This window comes from Plutella xylostella, chromosome 2, assembly GCF_932276165.1.
Source record: "Plutella xylostella chromosome 2, ilPluXylo3.1, whole genome shotgun sequence".
NCBI lineage: Eukaryota > Metazoa > Arthropoda > Insecta > Lepidoptera > Plutellidae > Plutella > Plutella xylostella.
The window spans coordinates 2,685,930-2,708,071 of record NC_063982.1 but is presented as its reverse complement, the minus strand read 5'-3'; the positions used below and the strand labels follow the sequence as shown (position 1 = coordinate 2,708,071).

Here is a 22,142-nt window from a genome sequence, read left to right as displayed (position 1 = left end):
TTACATTTAAGCTTACGGAGGAGGATATTACAAAAATTGCGGTAGCGTTAATATGTTATTTTAAGTACCAGATTATCGGGTTGTTTTTTTAAAGTTTTGTGCATGTTGTCTCTATTATGGATACATCTCAACAATCCTAGTGTGATCCAGGGGCGTATTTACCCTAGGGCTAAAAGGGCTACAGCCCGGGGCGGCAGGCGGCGAAGGGCGGCCCAGGGGCGGCCGGCAGGCCGCCCTTGGGCTTTAGGTTGGAGGATTAAAAAAACATATAAAAATATTTTAGGACGTACGCCTAGAACGGTCCTGAGCCATTTTTTCACATGTTGATTTCATGTCTTAAGAAATATGATTTAAAGTATGAAAGCCGGCCTTTGTTCTTTTCTGAACCGGTGGAATAGTCGAATTTTTTTCCGCCTCGGTATTTTTTTGAAGGAAATTAAAGATTAAGTATTTTTTTTGCCTCAATCAGTCGCCCTGCACAAATTTATTTCTAAACGTTCTAAAATATACTCGTCTATCCAGAAAGATCTTTTTTTTTCGGAAGATATATTATCTAATCTAATGCAAATCTATCACCACAATGTTCTTATACATTTATGTAGGTCGGTAGGTACTCTACACTTCTTCTTCATTCGTGTCAGTGAACATGCAAATTTTTTAATTTGTCCAGACCAAAAAGAAGCAACATTGATAGCATTCTGGTTGGCCTGGAGTAATGCTTCCCGAGTGCAGGTTGAAGGGCACAGGGGACAGAAGAGTAAATGCTCCATAGTCAGGGCGGCGGTACCACAGTCGCATAGGTTTTGTCCTTGCAGCAGCCTAGCTCTGCTCGCAACCGATTTAGAGTCTTCCAAATGTGCCAGGGGGGCTGTTACCGATAGTAAGTTTTTCCTCAAGAAAGGATCCTGGGGCTGTTTTTCCTCCCAGAGCCTTAGCCTTACGTTTTGTGGGTTTTCATCCTTTAAGGACACCTCACTGTTTAGAAACGCTTTGCGGCTCTTAAGGCGGGAAGGTGCGGCAGTATGTGAGTAAAGATGATGTCTGGAGTAGCATTCTTGTTTGGCTTTCTCAACAGAACATGCCACTTTTCGCGGTTCTACCTTTTTTGGCCTAAGATTTATTTGCCTAATCTCGTATTGCATAGTAACGTTCGATCAAAGTCTCGTTTTGCTCAAAATCGTACGGCATAAATCTCGTTTAGTAAAAAGTTATTTCGCATAATCTTGTTTAGCCTAATAATGGTATGGCCAAATCTTGAATAGCCTAATAATGCATACCTAGGTTATACAAACTAATATTATTCGTTTGGCTTTTATTTTGACGGAGTGTCTCCCTACATATCGCAACATGTGGGAAACGCTCCGCTTTGCTTTTGAATAACTTGTGCACCTAACACGCTCCTCCTCGCTTTGCTCGTCGTCGCACCTATCTTTAGGTTTCGATCCCATGGGGTTTAACGGCTTCATAGACTTTTGATTGATAATTCATCAATATCGTGATTTTTGGGATGTAGGAAAAAAATACTTACCACAATTTGTACGTTAATGTAATATATTATTCATTAGGATAAATAAGATAATACCTATGCGAACAATTTGAGCAAACGAGACTTAGGTGTTTCAAGATTATGCCAAAAGACTTTTAGACGAAACGGGTCTTATGCCACATAAGTCTTGCCGAAGCGATGATTCGGCCAAGAAAATTTAGAGCATACGATTTATGCGAAACGAGTTTTGGGCAATAAAGATCAGGCGAGATGAGGGGAACCCCGTTACTATACGAACTGTGTCGTTAAGAGCAAAATCTACTTCTCTAGCATGCGCGGATCTTGCCCATATCATCATCATCATCATCATCATCATCAGCCAATAATCATCCACTTCTGGACATAGGCCTCTCCCAAGGAGTGCCACAACACTCGGTCCTCGGCCTCATCCAACCACTACCGGCTCTACCCGCCTAAGGTCGTCAGTCCAGCGGGCAGGAGGGCGTCCCACGCTGCGTTTGCCTGTTCGTGATCTCCACTCGAGAACTCGTCTACCCCAACGGTTATCGGTTCTTCGGCAGATAAGACCAGCCCACTGCCACTTCAGCTTGCATATTTTGACAGCTATGTCTGTAACCTTAGTCCTCTGACGGCGGATAACCTCATTTCTGATACGATCCATCAGAGAAGCCCCAAGCATAGCTCTCTCCATAGCACACTGAGCGACTTTAAATCGGTGGACCAGTCCTACCGTCAGTGTCCACGTCTCTGCACCACCGTCATCACTGGCAGGACGCTCTGGTTGAAGACTTTTGTCTTCAGGCTCTGAGTAATGCGAATCTTACTCATATGGGGCAGGCAAATTCAGCAGCTGAGAAGCAGAGTGCTAGTACTTGTTCGTAGAACTTGCGAGAGGCGCCCCAGCTGGTAGACGTAAGCCGTTGTTTCGGGAGCTGACTTTCTTCTTGGTGTTTTGGCAGTGGGTTTTGTACGTGAGGGATCTATCCAGGGTCACTCCGAGGTATTTTGGTTACGAGCAGTGCTGGATTTTTGAAGTATGAGGCCGGCTTTATTCTTTTCTGAACCGGTGGAATAGTCTATTTTTTTCCGCCTCCGTATTTTTTGAAGGAAATCAAAAAAAAATTGCCTCACTCAATCGCCCTGTACAAGTTTATTTCTAAACATTCAAAAAAGATTTTTCTGGATAGACAAGTACAATCCAGAATTTTTTTTTGTTCGGAAGATATCTTTGCAAATCTATCACCACAATGTTCTTATATACATATGTAGGTCGGTAGGTAATCTACACTGACTTCTTGGCTCTTTTTGTTATCTTTCATTCCTTGATGGGGCGGAAAACTACAGGAGCCCAGGGCGCGCAATCTTTAAATACGCCCCTGGTGTGATCCATGGTTTTATGATTCTTTGACGACATGGAATTATAGTTGAAATCGTATGTGTGTCGATTACCGATTTAATAATATTAATCAAAGTATCAGTTGCCTCATTTACATCACTCATTGAGTATATTAGGGAAAAGTTTTTATTTTCAATGTCTTTTAAAACAGCGGGATAATTTGTGCGGGATACGATTTGTTTTTTATTCCGTTTTAAACCTGAGTGATCAAGGCAGAAAATTACAGGAGAGTGATCCGTAATGGTAGCTTCATAAATGTATAAGAACATTGTGGAGATAAATATTTAATTCGATATCAAGTTGCAATAAAATAAAATAAATAATAAATGTGAGGGGACATCTCACACGCGGCCATCCGACCCCAAGCTAGGCAGAACTTGTGTTATGGGTGTTGGACAGCTGATATATCTATATACACAAATACGTAGATAGATAGATACTAAATATAAATATCAACAACCAAGACCCGAGTACAAAATCTGTTTTTAAACAAATATCTGTACCAGCCGGGAATTGAACCCAGGACCTTCGGCATAGCAATCAGGGTCACTAACCACTACACCATTCGGCCGTCTAATAATTAAGAAATACATAACAAAATAAAACTAACTAAACTTAAGAAACTAAGTAAATAAACCGCCCCGAGACATAACCGACGAAAATGTGCCCATGATGCTAGCGGCATTACCTCGCTGCACAGCCAGAGAGATTCTCTGCATCAAGCGGCGAACGATCGCCCTAACGAAGTTCCTTCCCAGTTCACCCCAGACCCCCGCAGTCTCCAACGCCAACGGGACAAACATATAGGCCATTAACTGCCCATACTTATTGCATTTCTGCCTTGCAGCCGCCTCTGCAGCGGAAACAGCGATTACTGCGGTTAGGCCTACATGGGATGGAGCAAATGTACAAAAGCACGTCGCATCCCATGGCACGGACCGGCCCCGCTCCCACAGAGTGAGACCGTCCGAGCGCTTCCCGTCACTACGGCATAAACCCGGCGGTTCTAAAACCGCTGGAACGCCAGCCGTGACGAGAGCTCTACGGACGATGTCATTGATAAATAAATAAAATTGATGGCTTGATGCCGGGAGAGCCTCCCCGCGCTGCGAATACAATGGAGGCCATGCCGGCCTAGCTTATCCACCGTCGGTTCACAAACGCACGAGTGTGGCTCACAAATATCGCAGCCAGGCGCAGCGTCACCGCCACACGTAGAGAATCGTCATCCAGCAACGTCCCTATTTTCGGCGATGGCAATGCGTGCAGCCAAAGACCCGACTCTGGCTGCGACACCGCTCGCAGACATGGGAGCTCCGCGCCTGTAGTCTGTGCTAGGAGCGCATCTACCGTGACCCGGCACATCCCCTCATCCCAATCCCATTGGCGCTGCAGTTGCTCCGGAACCGTGCAGTTAGGAAACCGTGATCGCCACAATTCCAAGGTCTCGTCTGCGTAAGGAATGTACAACTCGTCACCTGTAAATGGTAGGATACGAGTGACTAGCTGTAACACTCCCGACGAAGAGGCCAAAAAAGCCGGCAACTCAGTTTCCTGCAAACGACGGATGCCCAGACCACCGTGCCTAATTGGAAGCGCTGCCTGAGACCACTGGAGCTCTGTCATATTGCTATTAATGATACCCCCCAACCCCCAAGATATCTCTTACTACAGTGCCTCATCATACATCGCTGACTCCACGCCACATAGCCATACAGATGATGTTCAAAGGGTATAAGTTAGTCTTGGAATGGACAAACACGACCGCAGAATCGTCAGAGCCACATGCGCCGAGAGGACACTCGGCTCCCCCTCTGGGAACACAGGTGCACCCAAAAGGGTAAAATGGGCCTTGACCAGTTGCACAAAAGGTAATAGATTTGCATAAGGAATCATATCTTCCAAACAAAAAAAGTTTTTTTTTGGATAGACGAGTAGGTACATTTTAGAACGTTTAGAAATAAACTTGTGCAGGGCGACTGAGTAAGGCAATTTTGTTTTCTTTAGTTTTACTTAAAAAAATACCGAGGCGGAAAAAAATTAGACTATTCCGCCGGTTCAGAAAAGAAAAAAAGCCAGCTTTCATACATTAAATAAAATTTCTTACGACGACGTCAAATCAACATGTGGAAAGATGGCTCGGCCGTCCTAGGCTTACGTTCTAAAATGTTCTGTCTTTTTTAATGCTCCAACCTAAAGACCAAGGGCGGCCTGCCGGCCGCCCCTGGGGCGCCCTTCGCCGCCTGCCGCCCCGGGCTGTAGCCCTTTTAGCCCTAGGGTAAATACGCCCCTGGTGTGGATTATAGCAGTGTACGAATCACGAAAGACTGAATGATACTCAAGTTCAATTTGTATGACATCTTGATCAGCGCCCCGGTCGGAAACGTTAGAAACTATTAAAACGCATTCAAACTCCAGTGACCACCTATCGAATTCGTGGTACGAACACAGTTGTGGCTAACGTGGTATACTTAGGCGCTTCGTTCACTGCACGAGAGTCGAGGCGGCGACAAAAGAGCGCACCTTCTCTAGGCTATTTTCTATTATGCGGATTATGCCACGACAGGTCGTCGACGCTGAGGTACTGAAGAAGTCGTCGAAGTGAAATTAACTGCCTCTGTGGTCTAGTGGTAGAAGCTTCGCTTCATGGCCCAGAGGTCCCGGGTTCGATTCCCGGATGGGACCATCAATTTGTGTTTCTAAATTGTGGTTCTAAGTTTGGTTAGGACATAGAAGGCTGATCACCTGATGTCCGAAACAGTGAAACGATCCATGCTGTCGGATGGGCATGTAAAGCAGTCGGTCCTGCGCCTAGCTCTCTCCATTCGTGTCGGTCAATCCGTCCCATTGGGCTATGAGAGTGATGGAACAGAGAGTGCTCCTGTGTACTGCGCACACACTTGGGCACTATAATCTACTCCTGCGTAGATGGCTGATCTCAAATGATATTGGCCGCCGTAGTCGAAATTCGGCTAGTAGGACATTATTATATTACTGAAGAAGTCGCGGCTCGGGCTAGGTGCAAGCGAGGCGGGAATTTGACTTTGTTAGACAAAATTCCCTGCGCCTAAGGCCCGGTTTTCCACCAAAGCGGAGAGGAGAGAGGGAGGTGTGTTTTGAATAACCAATCAGAAATGTCGTTATTACCACATCTCTCCGCTTAGCTTCAGTGGAAATGGATCAAGCGAAGGAAAATGAGACATGTCCTCTCCTCTCCGCTTTGCCACCGCCCACTGCATGCGAGTGACTTCATTGAAAATCATGAAAAAAAGGTATTCACATTGACCCTTGAGTTGCCCCCTTTCGGCTTACAATAACCATATAGATATCTAGTGAATGTTGCATAAATGGTACCTATAGGTACCTACCTTTAAGTACGTACCATCGTAAATAGGTAGTTATATTAAAATAAAAAATAAATACCTCGAGTTATCCAGGATAGCACCACGACGACACCACGACGACGTAGGGGCCCACCACGTGAGGTCAAATCCCATCAAATCTTGATAATCACACACAATAAATTGATTTTGAAAGTAGGGTACTAAACACAAATTCTATGCCTATTAGCTGGTAGCAATATTTGATCACAAAACCCACATGGTATACACAAGTACCTATTCCGAAATATTAATGAATTTCACAACAACTCAAGAGACGACCGCCCGAGGCAATTACCGAATTAAACAAGAATCCTCGGGCTAAAACTACCCTACTAAATATTTATTCATTAATATGGCTACCCCCATTTTTTAGGATAAAAAATACCTAAAGTCGCTTACTCTGTCGCGGGAAACTATAATGATATCGATTCTGCAGCGGCTACACGGGTTCGTTATCGATGTATGATATCGTGTTCTATCAATCAATGTGCCTTTTATGGAAAATCTCGATATATATAGTAACTTTTATTTTATGTGATTGATATAATCTTACAAACCCGTGAAGCGGCAGCAGGTTCATAATTTATTAGCTAGATTATCTTTGACTTCAAAGGTAAAAATGTAGAATAAAAATGCAGTTTTTACATAGAACCACGTGTAAAAAGTAACATTTTATTATAATAAAACGACGAAAAATAAATTCAATACAGTCATGTCATGTCATAGGTAAATCTAAAGGAATGCATTTAGGTTATCATAAAAATATAAATAAGTACTTACACAAAATATAGTAGGTAATAGACACATAAGTACCTTACAAATTCATGCAAGTAGACACCTCATTAATTAATAATTTAAAAATATAGTTTTTAACGACATTTAACTGCTCTACTATTGAGAAACGTATAGGTAGGTATATTTAGGGTCAGGCAGTGAAACATGGACATCAGAGAAATATACTGCTCTTACACTAGAAATCATGTATCTTTCCCACCATTTTGCTTTAATTTCAGAATTCACCGTCCCTGAAGCCGCTACACGGGTTCGTTATCGACGTCAAGAAACTTTTCAAGGCGCGATACCGATAACAGCTCCGTATTTTTGGCGAATCGCGATATAGTGGCGTTTATCTACGTCGATAACGAACCCGTGTAACGGCATCAGGAAATAGACGCCGGTTTTAACACATAGGTACCAAAAAGTGTATTTTCAAGATGCATGACTTCTAGTTTAGATACGCCCCCTGACCTTTTAGAATATAATAACATTTCCATGCTAACACCGGATTCACATTTAGAACTTTAAAACTATTAATAAATTATCTCAAACATACATCTCAGTCCATTTAGATTAAATGCTCTTTAAAAGTACCTCCTGTAAATTGGAGAAAGAAAATATTTGCTAAAAAAGGGTTTTTACATAAGTATGTTGTAGGTATATTACCTAAGTTAGTATTAGGTTTAGTGCCTATTTATAAAATTTGTTTCAGAATGACATAATAATATAATAATGTAACTACTAGTTTGGCGATAGTATAGGCTGTATAAGTAGGTAGAAAACATTCAGTTTTAAAACATCTAACTAGTTTCACTAACTTTTTTTTTCATATATTTTTACCAAACCAATTTGATTTGATTTAAACTGTGAAATATTTTTTGGCACAACAATCTTTAATCCACATTTTATGCGTAGGTCGTTATTTGCTAAGGTTTGATTACTCTGTACGTTACAGACCAACCAATGGGTAATTCATTAAATAATAATTAGATAAATGTAAAAAAAAAACTAAAAGGCGACACAAAATTAATCGATCTAAAGAAACTGATATGTAACTACAATCAGAATACCTATATTTAAACAAGTAGGTATTCTATACGATAGTCCATTTGGCTAGAAAATTGGTTTGAATTTTAAATTATTACAATTATAGATAAATAAATCGAAGGTTAGGTTAACTTAACAAACCTTTCTAAAAATTAAGTACCTATGCCCCAGTTTCATCATACGAGGTTAGCTCATAACCAGGGATTAGTTGTTGACTTTTGACACATCTGTCAATAATTTAATATGAAGATAACGTACCTATAATTGATGAAATAATCACTTGTTATGATCTACCCAAATATGGCAAAACCGGGATTTAATGTAAAAAAAAAACAAAAAAAAAACTATTTAAAGAAATTAACTAAATAATCTGTATTTTTTAGAATACCCAGTTGGTCTGTATCTTTACACAGTACCCGTAGCGGCGGCGGTCGCGTCATTTCTTCTTCTTCATTTGTTTCAGCTTCTTCTTCTCTTCTTTCTTGTTTTCCTTCTCTTTTATCGACTTGTAGAGCTTGTAGCCGAAGAAAACTGCAACAAAATAACTGATTTTAATAGCTGAATCGCCACTTTTATTCATACTTTCTGTTGCTCATTTTTGCGTGTGCGTGATACTGTGTAAAACAATTATATCAAAATTTAGAACCTAGGTACTACTCAACTCCTAATCCCTTGTGCTTGGAATCTAGAAGTTAAGAGGAGAGTATACCTTCGCGATTCTAGCAAAATAGGTATTTAGGATAACATTTGCTAAAATCGCTAATGACGGCGGTTTCTGGCGATATCTTCGGCAACTTTTACTCTCAGGTACCAGAGATTAGGAGGTAGGTTCTAAAAATTGGAATAATCATGACGAGGGGATAGCCTTTTATAACGTTTTTCAAAATACTGGTATTTGGAAAAACGTTTGAAAGAAAACGGAAGTTATGAATTTTTATCAACTAGCGGCGCTAGTTCTGCGTATTTTCGGTTTGGGAGTAATTTGGAGATATGTCACTGGATCTTTTTCATTGGGTTAGTCCCGCTATGGTATGGTCCCGGTATGGCACCCTCTTAAAATACCTATCAAAAAGTCCCGCTATGGTACCCATCTTTTAGATCTACTTTACAACAGTACCAAAAACTGAAGAGTACCATAGCGGGACTTTTTGATAGGTATTTTAAGAGGGTGCCATACCGGGACCATACCATAGCGGGACTAACCCTTTTCATTGTACGCAATGAATGTTATAATGTCAGGAGTCTAAACTATTGCCTAGTAGGTAGTACGAGTAAATAACTTAAGTGCCTATGTGAACCACTAAGGTTTTAAGATACATAATAGAATAGGTCCAGTTTCTCATTTGGGTAGCTAAATCTACCTAATATCACAACCTAATACCTACCTAATATAAACACACATGTTCTGATCAACATTATATTTTTTGTCTAAACATTGTAATTGTTAAGTTAGTGTTCTTGTATATTATTATTCATTGTGTGTCATTTAAGTAATTAAGTACCTACCTATTACTTAACATATAAGATTCAATATGAACAACTGAAAATCATAGATGTAGCTATAGAAACTGTGAACAGAAGCGGTTGTTTTTGCAAACGAAAACACAAACCCATGAAAAACAAATTATCACCTACCAACAAGTATAACCAGTACTAAACCACCCACACCGACCAAAATCAGCTTATTAATGATCGCCTCTTGAATCGTCTCATCCAAACCACTCAGTCTATCTTTCATTCTCTCACTCATTTTGCTCATGAGGACATTTTTGATTTGACTGGTGAACTGTTCCTTTTCTTCTGCTCCCATAGAGTGGTATTTTTCTAGAATGCTCTTGATTTTGCTTTGTGCATCAGCTGCTTCTTCGTCGTCAGTCGATGATTCTGCCATTTTCTGTAGAACGGCTGCTATGTCCATGTTTTTGACGCTTTCCACTATTTTCTGAGTTATCATGGCTCCGAAGCCACCGTTGGACGCATCCATGACTTGGTCTTCTTCCGCCATGTTTTCTGTTGTTTATGGAATAGTTTTAGACTGATTCGATTGTGATAGATAAACTTGCGATATTTGTGATAATTATACCATTAGTGATAAGATATTTTTTTTTAAATATGTTGAATTTTATTTGATTAGTTACAATTACAAGACATAACAAAATATTATAGTAAAGGGTTGGTTCAAGGATTAGATTATATTATACATATTTCCATAATATTAATGCTTGTTTAGTTAAGTTTGAGTGTTAGGTATTTTATTATAGACACCTGTGTCAACTCATAAATTATTAGGTAGCACAGACGTAAGTAAATATATTATGTCTACAGATATAATTCATATTAATACTTGTTTATAGCTGGCCCAGTCCTTTTCAAAGTTTTGTAATTTATAATTACGAACAACCGTTGAAATTATTGCAAAATAATTATGAAAGGACCAAAGTAAACCTAACATAACAAATAAAATATGAAAAACTGATGACGGATTCAAATTAAATAAAGAAAAAAATGTTTATAAAACTCACCATTTATCAAACGACCGGCTTAAGATAAAATAAATAGCAAATAGCCACGATATACATTATACCTAGCCAAATTATCTAAAGAACACTGATTTATCTTTCCATACCTACTAATTAGTTTTTTATACCAATTTTCAACTTTATTGACACGGTGACAAATGGTATCGAAGAAATTATTGCATTTAACATTTCAATATGATAGAGCTTATGTATTACATAAATATTATTGTTGATAACACCACTGATAGCGATGACCTACTCTTACTTTGTTACTGTTTGTGCAATTTAGCCCAACTTATTAGTTAATAATAATTTCGCATATCAGAAATTTGTTCTCTGCAAACTTTTTTGGAAAACTGTATGTTATTAATTTTTAACATATTTTTCTAACGACACTAAGGGCTTGTTCCACAATGTCTGGTTAGTGGCTACCTGTGAGATAAAATACATGCTGTCACTGTCAAAAAAATAATAACAGAAAGTGACAGCATGTATTTTATCTCACAGATAGCCACTAACCAGACATTGTGGAACAGGGGCTTAACATAAGAATCTTCCCGCCAAAACCCAAAGGCAATAAAAAACACACAGGCAGAATGAAATAATCCCCTTAGCCTTTTCAGCAAAAAAATAAAAAACAAAAAATAAACACTCACACAGAATAGAGAAAATGACGATTATGAACACAACCCCCAGCCAGGACCCGCTAGTCGACGCCCCGAAAAGCTCAGGCGCTCGTCCCCCGCTCAGCATCTGCCTTAGATTCTCCTTCATCTCATCAGTCATGTTGGATTCCTCCAGCATCTTCATCAGGTTCTCAGTAGAAGGAAGCTCCCCGTCCTCTGACAGCTCGTCCAGGTTGAACTCGGGGGTTAGCGTGTCTATGTCGTCCGCCATTTTCAAGTGCTGCTATTTTGGCGCGAAGGGTTATAGTTAGTGGTGGGAAAAACGGCTACATTTTGATAACACGCTACAGACGCTATGTTACACATTTATAGCAGGTTATTTAATCCGCTACGTTATAACGATATTGAAGACCAAAAAAAAAATGTATGAAAAAAACAATGAACTTTCCTTCATACTTTACAGGCTTACTGACTTAGACTGTCTATAATGGCACATCACTGTTTCTCTTCATTTTTATGAATTATTGTCAAACGTTCTTTAATTGCAATAACTATTTACACAAAACACTTTAAAACCACAAAGTAATATCCTTTCAAAGTTTCATCCACTTACGAAAACACACGTAAAGTAAAGATAGGTAAATTGTCCAGTCAAAGTTCAATCACACACAATCACAAAACATTTAAAATACGAAATTGTCCTCAGAACCAAATTGTCCGTTAGAAAATAACTATTTACACTTACACAAACACTATTTATTTACAATTTTACACTAAACCTAAATAAACACTATACCTATTTTAATACGTTACTATTTAAACTATTTATTATTATGTATATTTACAAATATTTATTTACAGCACGCAAATGCAACAAAACCAAACAGCGCGATCGTAATTCGTAACGTTGCGCGAGGGACAATTAGCATAGCGGCCACCCGTGGCCGTTGCCAAATCGCTACTGCGGAGCTAATTTCAGCAGATAGCGGAGCGCTATTGCGTAGTGAAGCTTGCAGCTTCGCAGCGTCTCGCTCTCTCACACGCGAGTCGCGCGACGTTGCACCGTTGAAAGAGCGAGACGCTACAAAGCAGTGTGAATATCGCCTGCGCGGTTATCGCACGCCACGTCTCGCGGCTCCGCAAAATAGCCTGCTTTTTCTAGCAGTAGCGTCGTGGCAACGGCCGCGGGCAGACGCTGTCCAATTTTGCGAGCTAAGATCGCGAGGGCGCGTCGCGTTATAACTATAGCAGCATTTGCGCGTTCATAAAGCGAATGCTATTCGTTGCGAGCAAATCACTTGCTATGTTTTTTAGCTATATGTTATATTAACCTCCACTAGTTATAGTTGCTAAGATGGAGAGGGTTGGGAGTTATAGTTTAGATAAATATAAAAAACTTGATAGGTATAAATAACAAGATTTTTGCATGAATTTCTTTAGTATACACTATGGTTTGAAAGCCCCACGCCCAAGCACCTATACTTACTTTCAAACCATAGTATACCTATAATAATTATAAGAAGGTAAGTACATAAGATCATAAAATGTTCATTTAATATACGTAGTTATACCGAATAACTATCCACTTCAATTTATTTAATTTAATCATGATAAACTATCATTGATATCTTGATAAGAATTAATGCTAATCAAGAACAAAATAAAAAAAAACATATGAAATTCATAGAACACTTTACGCTTGTATATAAAAAAAACTAATACTTTATCAGAAAAAAAAAACACAAAACTCACGATAATTATGTACGAATCCAAAACTTGAACAAAAATCAATATTCACTTATTAAAGGACATAAGTCGACCGCAACTAAACATGGAATAAATTCAAAGATTACAGTAAGTGATTTCGATATGCCACGCGGCGTGTTTTACTTGAGTAAAATGTACACGTAAGTAGCTATAAGTAGTTATAAGTTATAATACTTTGTTCCGTACGGTACAAGTGATAAGCGAGCGGCTTTGTGATAAATTAGTATAATATACATATGTTCTAAAATTGCGTAAGGTCAAATGGGGTAAGACAGAGGTATTTAAAAAACACATGGAAATATATCAAAAAGTCTTATTTTATTTTCTCTTATCTTTCACTCTTACCCCACCTGACCCTTAATTAGATAATTACTGTATTGAATTTTTTGTAAGCCTCACAGTTATGACATATTAGTGAGCTTACCAAAAAGCACTAGAAGATTCATTTGTGCACATTAGTCAAGTAACACGGTGAGGTACCTAGTTACTAGTATATCCTAACCTACCTAGTATAGTACCTACACCTTCATAGTAAACGCTTGTCACTTATGTTTGCAGTATACTTTATGGGGATATGATTTGATGATTCAACTGTTTTCAGGCCATTATTGTTAATTTCCAGTTACGAGTAGGTACTCGCTATAGACAGGTGTCTATGTCCACATCTTCAGACAAAAAAATAAGTAGGTACCTACATACTTACTTGAAAGCTAAATTGTTAGGAGTAGGCATGAATTATTAATGTAGAATCTCATACTACAATATTTTTACTGCCTGAGCAGCTAACAAGAACCACACATGACATTGATGTCGATTCTGAAGGCACAAAAAATAATAATAGTGCAGTAAGCTTTAATTCTTTGTTTAAAATTTGTGAGTGTTTCCATAAATCTCATTTTATATTGCTAAAATAAAATTTTGTTTCTTCAGAATTTATATAATTATTTTAAACTAGCCCCTTAGACAATCAATTATATTGCGCAATATTGACAATTGTGCAATATCATTCATTGTTTAGGGTTAATATTGAAGATTGCGCAAACCTCATTTGGATTTAAAACTTATTGCACAATAAATATATTGTACAATATTATTGTAGGTCTAGGGTCCTCCTTAGACCCCTGGTTCTTGTCGGCCAAGTTAATTTGCCCTGCATACAAAGCATGGGGCGCAAGAAGCAGAAAAAAGTCATAGTATAAGTTCAGATTAGTAGGCATAAATAATGAGAAGAATAAACAGAAAAAAGTTTATCAATAATCTGGCTTCTTTCAAATACAGGGTGGAAGTAACTTGAACATACAACAAAAAGAAGTATTTTTTATACGATATTTTTTGGACGACCGAATGGCGTAGTGGTTAGTGACCAGGACTACTGAGCCGAAGGTCCCGGGTTCGATTCCCGGCTGGGGCAGATATTTGTTTAAAGACAGATATTTGCACTCGGGTCTTGGGTGTTGATATTTATATTTAGTATCTATCTAGCTATGTATTTGTGTAGATATATCAGCTGTCCGACACCCATAACACAGGTTCTGCCTAGCTTGGGGTCGGATGGCCGTGTGTGAGATGTCCCCACATATTTATTTATTTATTATTATTATTTATTTATATTCTTATTCGATAGATTTACATTGCTTTATTATAGTAAAAACAAATTCAATGTCAAAAAAAGTAATTTAAGGTATTTTAAAGAAAGTAAAAAATTTATAACCGACCCAACCACATAAAACACTATGAGTTTCGCAAGTCGCGCCGATGCTCAGTTCTATGGGCATAGATAATACTGATATTGACATATCAACATAGTTTATGTCACATTCGCTCTATGAAAATTTGTCATATTTAAAAGATTTGAATTTACGAAAGCTTTTTGTACTTTTCAACAGTTCTTTACTTGGTTAAAAATAAATTATAATAAAAAATATTGATGGAGGCATAATTTTGAAATACTATTATTATTAATATATTTCAAAATCAAAACTGCAGGCATGTGTCGTCAGAATGCGGCCTAGGATATGTTACTTAATATGCGAATGGGCAGAATTACAAGTAAAATAAGTCATAACATCGGTATAAAATGTAGAGTTCTGTTTTACTGACTGTTATCTTTTAGTAGGACTAAAATTCATATATTATTTAGGTAGATTTACTCAAGTGAGAAACTGGGCCTTAGGCACTTGTACTGTTGTGACTACCATAGTAGGTAAATTCAATTTGAGCTAAGTATATAGTATTAAATCAATTCAACACAGGTGGATCAATGTTGAAAGGTCAAGGATGTATAAATAGGCCAATTTAAGGTTAGTGGGTCATCTTCAGGGCAGGAGATTTGAGAAGCGGGTCCATACTCAATTCTCCTGCCTTATTTTACCTACATACATATTATGTTTCTTTAAAGTTAGATAAATCTAAGGACTGGGAATGAAATGTTCTGTATTCACTTCCAGTCAAAACTATGAGGAACTTAGTGAAGTCTAGGATGTTTTCAAACAGTTCGCCACATGATATGTACTTAAACAAAAATTTCAAAAACAATACTTACTTGTGAGAGTCACCACGATGATCCCAGGAAGGATGAAAACAGAGTTTGAGAATGCGTGCTCCAGTGGACCATCTTGTCCTCCGCTTAAGTCGACCATTTTTAATAAATACTCAGATCTGCTTTATTATACTGCAACGGTAAACTTCTGCCAACTATTTTCAAACCATAAAAGCAAGCATGGCGCTTTTAAATGAAAGTTTTCAGCAAAAATGCAAAATATTTACGATGAAATCGCTTCACCAACAAAACAATTCGATAAAATTGTTGTCAAGTGTCAGTGTCAAAATAAAAATCAATAGTTTTATATTGACAGTTCTAGTGTTGTAACTCTATCATAACATAATGTAAATTACCGGTTTTTAATGCCAAATATGCCTATGTGCAGGCAACAACAACAACGTTAATACACCCCGGTACTCTATACTCCTTCTACTACCAATAATCTAAGCTTATTTGAAGTATAGTTAAGGGATGTTCAATACAATAACGATAATCGTTCTTATTAAGTACTAGCTGTTTCCGCGCGCTCCGCTTCGCCTTAAAAAGTTTTCCCGTGGGAATTCCGGGATAAAAAGTAGCCTATGTTCTTTCTCAGGGTCTATACTATCTGTATACCAAATTTTATTCAAATCCGTTCTGTAGTTTTGGCGTGAAAGAGTAACAGACAGACAGACAGACAGACAGACAGACACAGTTACTTTCGCATTTATAATATTAGTTAGGATTCATTTCTGCTTACTTGTGTCTTGTCCTTGCTTTAATTGGAAATAAGTAAAATAATTATTTTTTAAACATAAGTTTTATTATTTAAAATACACAAATATGTATATCTTTTGGCCTTAAAAGTAACATTAGTGTACACAGTTCTAAAACATATTCACTAATGAGACATTCGATACAACAGTTTATGGGCAATATACACAACTAAAAAAATATTTTTATTAATTATCAGTTATCAGAAATAAAATATCTAATTCTAATGAATTATAAAATATGGAATGTTTTGACCCTTACAGAGCTCCAATGTCATCCATATATCAAGCATATTTATAATAATATGAAATATATTGTATATATTCTATATTGTATACAATTTAGCTTAACTTTAAAGAGATTACAAGAAATTCTAAATAATGATTCGCTTTATAAATCAGTCGTTTTTTGGACAATTTTATATAAAAAATATATAAAATTTGAAGTCCCTCAACTTTGAAAAAAGTTATCACAGAATAATTTGAGGTGACCTTCAAATCTTTTCTTGTGGTGATGAATTTTGGTCCCTAATACCTAATTAATTGCAGATAAAATTCTTACATTAATTTCTACCAAAATACATTTTTGTCTTAAAAATCTACCGGTGAAACATATTCTAAAACAAAATTGGGCAATATTTTATATATATTTTTGTTAATTATTTTGTATAGGTATAAGGCACATCGGAATGACATTGAGCGTATATATAATAACAAAATACACTAACTCTTATCACCAAAATATACACTTAGCTAATTTTTGTCATATTACTGGTTTGTTTATATAAAAATATATGAATAGGAATTAATTTCTCTAACCAATAATACAGCAAAAATAAAATAATTACTTAACGTAATAGAAAAATATCATTTCCATCCATACAGCTACTTAAATACCTAATTTTCATTATTATATTTTCAAATTATTTCATTGCAATTAATTATACTATGTTGTATGGACAAAAACAAGAGTTTAATATTAGCTATTATTTTACCTATTTTATTTATAGTTAATCGTTCATATTCTTAATTCTTCTTCAAGGGATCGAGGTTGTCTATTGAAAAATCATCGTTTCCAAAGGTGATCCCTCTACTGAATCCATCCTGTAATGAAAAAAAACCCGTAAGTATTGCAAAAAGTATACCTGCCTAAGTTAAATAGTAAGTTTGGGTTGATAATTTTTGAAATCTTGTTAAGTATGTACCTATATCAAATTAGCAAATATGTATATAATAAATAATAATATGAATTGATAGTAATGTGCCAATCATCACATCTATCTACCAATTTGCGGAGGTTTTGATGACATACATTACTAACATACTTAGTTGTGATGTTGTGAACCATAATTTTAGATTCCTTTATTTACTTGTGCGTGTTATATTACAAAATAGTTCATTGTTCTATATGGCCACTATATTACTAGATTAACGTTGTGGCCATAGAAGAAGTCTCTAGCTTAATTCACCATATTTAATTTTATTATGGCGTTTATCAAAACGAACTTACCATTTATCAACCTGATAAAGTAATAAACATAAATACAGCCATAAAATCTGTCAGCATTGCTTGTACATGTAATACAGAGTTAGAAATTAAGGTCGCATTTAGGGTTTGTCACTGTGGTGAAAGGATTGACCAGTTAGAATAGCATCAGTCACCAAGGTAAGAATAATTTAATACGAATAATAAAGATGACAATGATTATTATCATCATTATAAAGCACAAAACCAATACCAACCTTCATCTCCGAAATAGTTTTATCTAAAAAACCGTTGAAACTGCTGTCCAGAGCCACAGTCTGCTTCTCACTCAGGTTTCCAAATCCATTGAACGCACTTCCGTAGCCATTGCCGAAAATATTCCCGCCCTTTTGCGTGTCAAACGGGTCATATCCGCTCAAGCCGTTCGTAAAGGAAGTGCTAGTGTTGAAAACCGATGTTTGTAGATTGAAATCGCTGATGTCATAATTCGGTTTGTTGACGGAGTTCTGGGGGGCGAACGGCGAGGTTTGCACTTGGGCTTGGTTCGGGAGGGAGAATGGGGTTGATCCGAACAGATCGCTTCCGTTGATTTGTTGCGGCTGGACGTTGTTTTGTTGCGGCTGCTGCTGCGGTGTGCTCTGGCGTTTCGACGCCTTTGGTGGTGGGGCCACTGTAACCAAATAATGAATATTTATAATTCGTAAAACAAAAATACCTTAACTTAACATTTAGGTAGGTAACCCATCACTAATTTTAATAGCAACAACGAAAATACAATTAATCTACGTTATTTGAAACTATCAGTAAAATGCACGTGTACCTATTGGATATGTTGTACCTTCCTACGAGTTATATGACACTGACACGACATAGATTATATCAGATAATCTATGTCGTGTCAGCCACAATATATAGTGCCACAATCTTATCTGTTCCGGTGGCGACGTCGCTGTGATTGAAGCCAGTGATGCCATCGATTAAATTTTGCCTATTTCTGGTTTAAACGACAATGTATTTCTGCTATTACCTATTTTTATAATTAGGTACATTCATAATTATAGATAAATCAAAATATAAGGTCGATGGTAAATGAAAGAGGATATAATATATCAAACGACATTTGTTGTATAAAAAATTTGTCCATGGCGAACAGAAACAAAATTAGTTCTGATTATGTTCTGATATACTTAAGACATTAAATCTAGATTTTACAATGATATAGGTAATATCTGTGGGTCGTGGGAATAACGAGATAGATAGACTTAAACAAAACTATTAAGTACTTAATTATTATTTATTTATTTATGAACACTTCATTATTTTCATTTTCTAAAGTAACAAGAAACAAGAGCATAAAATTAAAAGAAATTCAGACAATGTACAAAGGCTAATTGCCCAAAAATCAATTTCTTCCAGCCAACCCTTGATACTCGTAGTGGAAGAAGAAGATGATGATCATTAATCATCATTATTTCGTCTAAAATCACTGCAGGTGCGAGAAATTATTCATGGTATACTGCCTAAGGTATAGGTTCGCAGCTTCACTCACACCTGTAATCAAAGAAAAATTAAAATTATATACTTTCATCACGACCCATCCCGTCCCCACTGCTGGGGTACGGGTCTCTCGGGAAAATATTAATAAAATTACATGTGAGTATATGGGTAAAATTATTCGTCATATTTGGCAACACTAACCTGTAACCGCTGCAACTCGTTCTTCCAATTTTTCAAACGGAATTAAAGACGCCTGAATACGTTATCCTTCTTGCATAAAAGCCAATATATCTAGTATTACTTTTCTTGCATCACTTTTCAACACTTTTGGCATTATTACACCCAGAAAATCACAAAACAAATTAAATAACGTAGCGTCAGCCTCTTCGCAGAAATTGACAACTCAAATAACGCACAGAGTATGAAAAGACGTTTGACAATGACGTCTCGTTAGTACACATTTTGACCACCGGAACAGATAAGATTGTGGCACTATAAGGGCCTTTAATGGGGGCCTGTTGACGGTACTTATACATAAATAATGGATTGAAATAAACATGATCGTTTACTGTCCACATGTCAAATAATTCTTCTTCTTATAGTGCCTCTCCATCATTGGAAGTTGGCAGTCAGCTCTTTGCTATAATTAGATATGCGTGATTATAATCCGACTAACGACCTAGCTTATTATTAAAAACTTCGGATCCACTCTCCTATTAGGAAAATATCCTCAAGCCAATTACAAGTCAAACATAATACACTCACGAAAAACTTCCACCTGCCTTTAGCCCTTTACCATTCTACTATGTCCCTGGAACTTTTTCATTGCTCGTTAGGGTATTGTATTGTATAACACCCCATCTCTCTCATTAAGGTGATTCACACACGCAACGCCTCACCGCGAGGATTGGTGATTTCTGCGTAGTGAGGCTGGGGCCGTATGTGCGGCTAAGCGTTTTTTCTATATAAACTGTCATTTTTGCGTACAATGACAATCCGCTCTCCACGGCGGTGGGCGGTAAAGAGTGTGTGCGGTAAAATCGCCTATATGAAGCTCAAAAAATAAAATAAAATACATAATAGTAATCTTACAGAGCGGCGCGGGCGGCGAGGCGGCGTGGTCGGGCCGCGGCGGCGGGAAGGCGGGCGGCGCGTGCTGCGACGGCGGGTCCGACTCGAACGCGCGCGGGTCGAAGTCTGGAACAAATTGGGACAGTTCATTGACGCTCTAGCTTTAGGGCAGAATTCGACGAGTGTTTGTGAGTTTTTTTTACTTGATTTACATATTAGCTACTTAGCTAACGGGTAAGTCTGCCTTTGTAACGCAAAGTTTCATGTTTATCGTGTGGCATTGCAATTTTTAATCATGATAGGTATGTAGTTGGTAAATACAAAAGTATAGAAATATGTAAGAAAATAAGAAAAAATAAAAAACAAAAATATGTTTCCGCCCGGGATCGAACCGGGGGCCTTCTGCGTGTTAGGCAGATGTGATAACCGCTACACCACGGAAACTGTACTAAGACACGCGAAAAAGGTAATCTGGCTCATAGAACCTACCTACCTATATCAGTATTATCGTAGGTATTATTAATTTATTATTGTAATAAAATTATTGTAACAACTTCAGTTTCAAAAAAATAACAATGACTTAAATTAATTGAAGTAGTGGTAGAAAGTTATTTTATTTTACAACATTTACCGCCAGTAACCGCCTTCTGTAATCTAAATGTAAAAACCGGTATTTTGCAGATCCCTTATTACGTAATGACATCACTATCATAAAGCGGAAGCTCGGAAGGAAAAGTATAGTTCAGCGGTTCTCAACATTTAAACAGTTTTTTTTGTAAGTGACAACAGCATTTTTTTTATTTAAGTAAATTTTTTGGTTTTATGAAATTGTATATAAATTATTATTGCGTAGGTATTTCCAATACTTTCTTGCAAAAAGTACAACCTACCTGATGGTGCAAATTTTTTATATGGTAAGTTCGATTTTACGAGCCAATCCTTGCTGCTTATAAAATAATGTATTTTTTAGAGGTTAGATTTTTTACGAGCGAATCATAAAGCTTTGTTTGCTCATTTTTTTGTGCGTATTTGTAGTATATTCTGTATACATACCGCTATCGGAGTCGGAGTTGAGCAGCAGGTGCTCCAGCTTGGTGCCCACGACGGGGTTCTTACTCGCTGGTGTGTCGAGCAGCTCTTTGTGTTTACTGTGGAAATATAATAAATAAGGTTTTTAGGGTGTTGATGATAAACAAACAAAGGTGCTTAATCTGTAAAATGCGTTGAAAAAGGGGGTTAAAGTTAAAAAAGATGAACTAAATCATCCTACGTAGTAATTAAATGTCGGAAGTCTTTAAAAAAAGGTAAGGACATAATTTAAAAAATCAGCTTTAGCCTACTACTTCGGAGAGGCCGAGCTTTGGGTGATTATCAACCCTTTTTCAGGCAGTGACTGAAATGTTGCCACATAATTTTGAACTGTATGCCATAAGGTCAAAGTACTATTCAATATTTTAACCCCAGACGGAAAAAGATGGGTGTTATAAGTTTAATCTGTCTGTAGTAGGGTAGCTCCCAAACGACACAATCGATTTTCATTTTTTATTTTTATGTCATATAAAGAGTTAAATATCTCACCTAGTGGGGTGTCCCTTCCCGTTGTGCTGCGGCGGCGGCGTGGCCAGCAGCAGGTTGTTGTCCGCGCTCGAGTTGTACGTGTCCGACGACGTGTTGGAGAACCCGTCTGATGCTGGAATTAGAGATATGGGGAGGTTAAATGGAGCTCGGATTAGAGGTTTAATTTGTATCGCGATTTCACAATGTAATGTTAC

General features: G+C 37.5%; 2 protein-coding genes and 1 non-coding gene across 8 annotated transcripts in view; all 3 read right to left on the bottom strand.

The window, feature by feature from the left end:
• Positions 1-6,924: 6,924 nt before the first annotated feature.
• On the bottom strand, positions 6,925-13,159 carry LOC105388772. Of its 2 annotated transcripts, none has more exons than XM_048633049.1 (3): positions 13,007-13,159; positions 11,286-11,564; positions 6,925-8,641 (listed from the first exon to the last, which is right to left on the bottom strand). In XM_048633049.1, the coding sequence occupies exons 2-3, from the start codon at positions 11,524-11,526 to the stop codon at positions 8,547-8,549; spliced, it is 336 nt and encodes a 111-aa protein (XP_048489006.1). In that variant the 5' UTR covers positions 11,527-11,564; positions 13,007-13,159; the 3' UTR covers positions 6,925-8,546. The 2 variants fall into 2 exon arrangements, with proteins under 2 accessions (XP_048489006.1, XP_011558041.3); XM_011559739.3 differs by lacking the exons at positions 11,286-11,564; positions 13,007-13,159 and adding exons at positions 9,746-10,120; positions 10,633-10,787.
• A 3,342-nt stretch (positions 13,160-16,501) lies between these two features.
• LOC105388771 (PTB domain-containing adapter protein ced-6) overlaps positions 16,502-22,142 on the bottom strand; it is a 54,496-nt gene continuing 48,855 nt past the window's right edge. For all 5 annotated transcript variants that reach the window (XM_038111813.2, XM_038111807.2, XM_038111816.2 and 2 more), the window contains 5 exons: positions 21,949-22,060; positions 21,424-21,518; positions 20,392-20,496; positions 18,060-18,472; positions 16,502-17,420 (listed from right to left, as the gene is read on the bottom strand). In XM_038111813.2, coding sequence (XP_037967741.2) covers positions 17,343-17,420; positions 18,060-18,472; positions 20,392-20,496; positions 21,424-21,518; positions 21,949-22,060 — 803 coding nt within the window. In that variant the 3' untranslated portion in view covers positions 16,502-17,342. The remainder of the gene's footprint in view (positions 17,421-18,059; positions 18,473-20,391; positions 20,497-21,423; positions 21,519-21,948; positions 22,061-22,142) is intronic.
• On the bottom strand, positions 20,742-20,814 carry Trnav-aac. The gene has a single exon. It is a non-coding gene; the product is annotated as a tRNA-Val (tRNA).

Coding starts and splice junctions, on each gene's coding strand:
- LOC105388772 (XM_011559739.3), bottom strand. CDS start 10,115: ATGGCGGAAGAAGACCAAGTCATGGATGCGTCCAACGGTGGCTTCGGA. Junction 8,642..9,745: donor AGTACTGGTTATACTTGTTG/GTAGGTGATAAT, acceptor ATTTTGTTGCAG/TTTTCTTCGGCTACAAGCTC.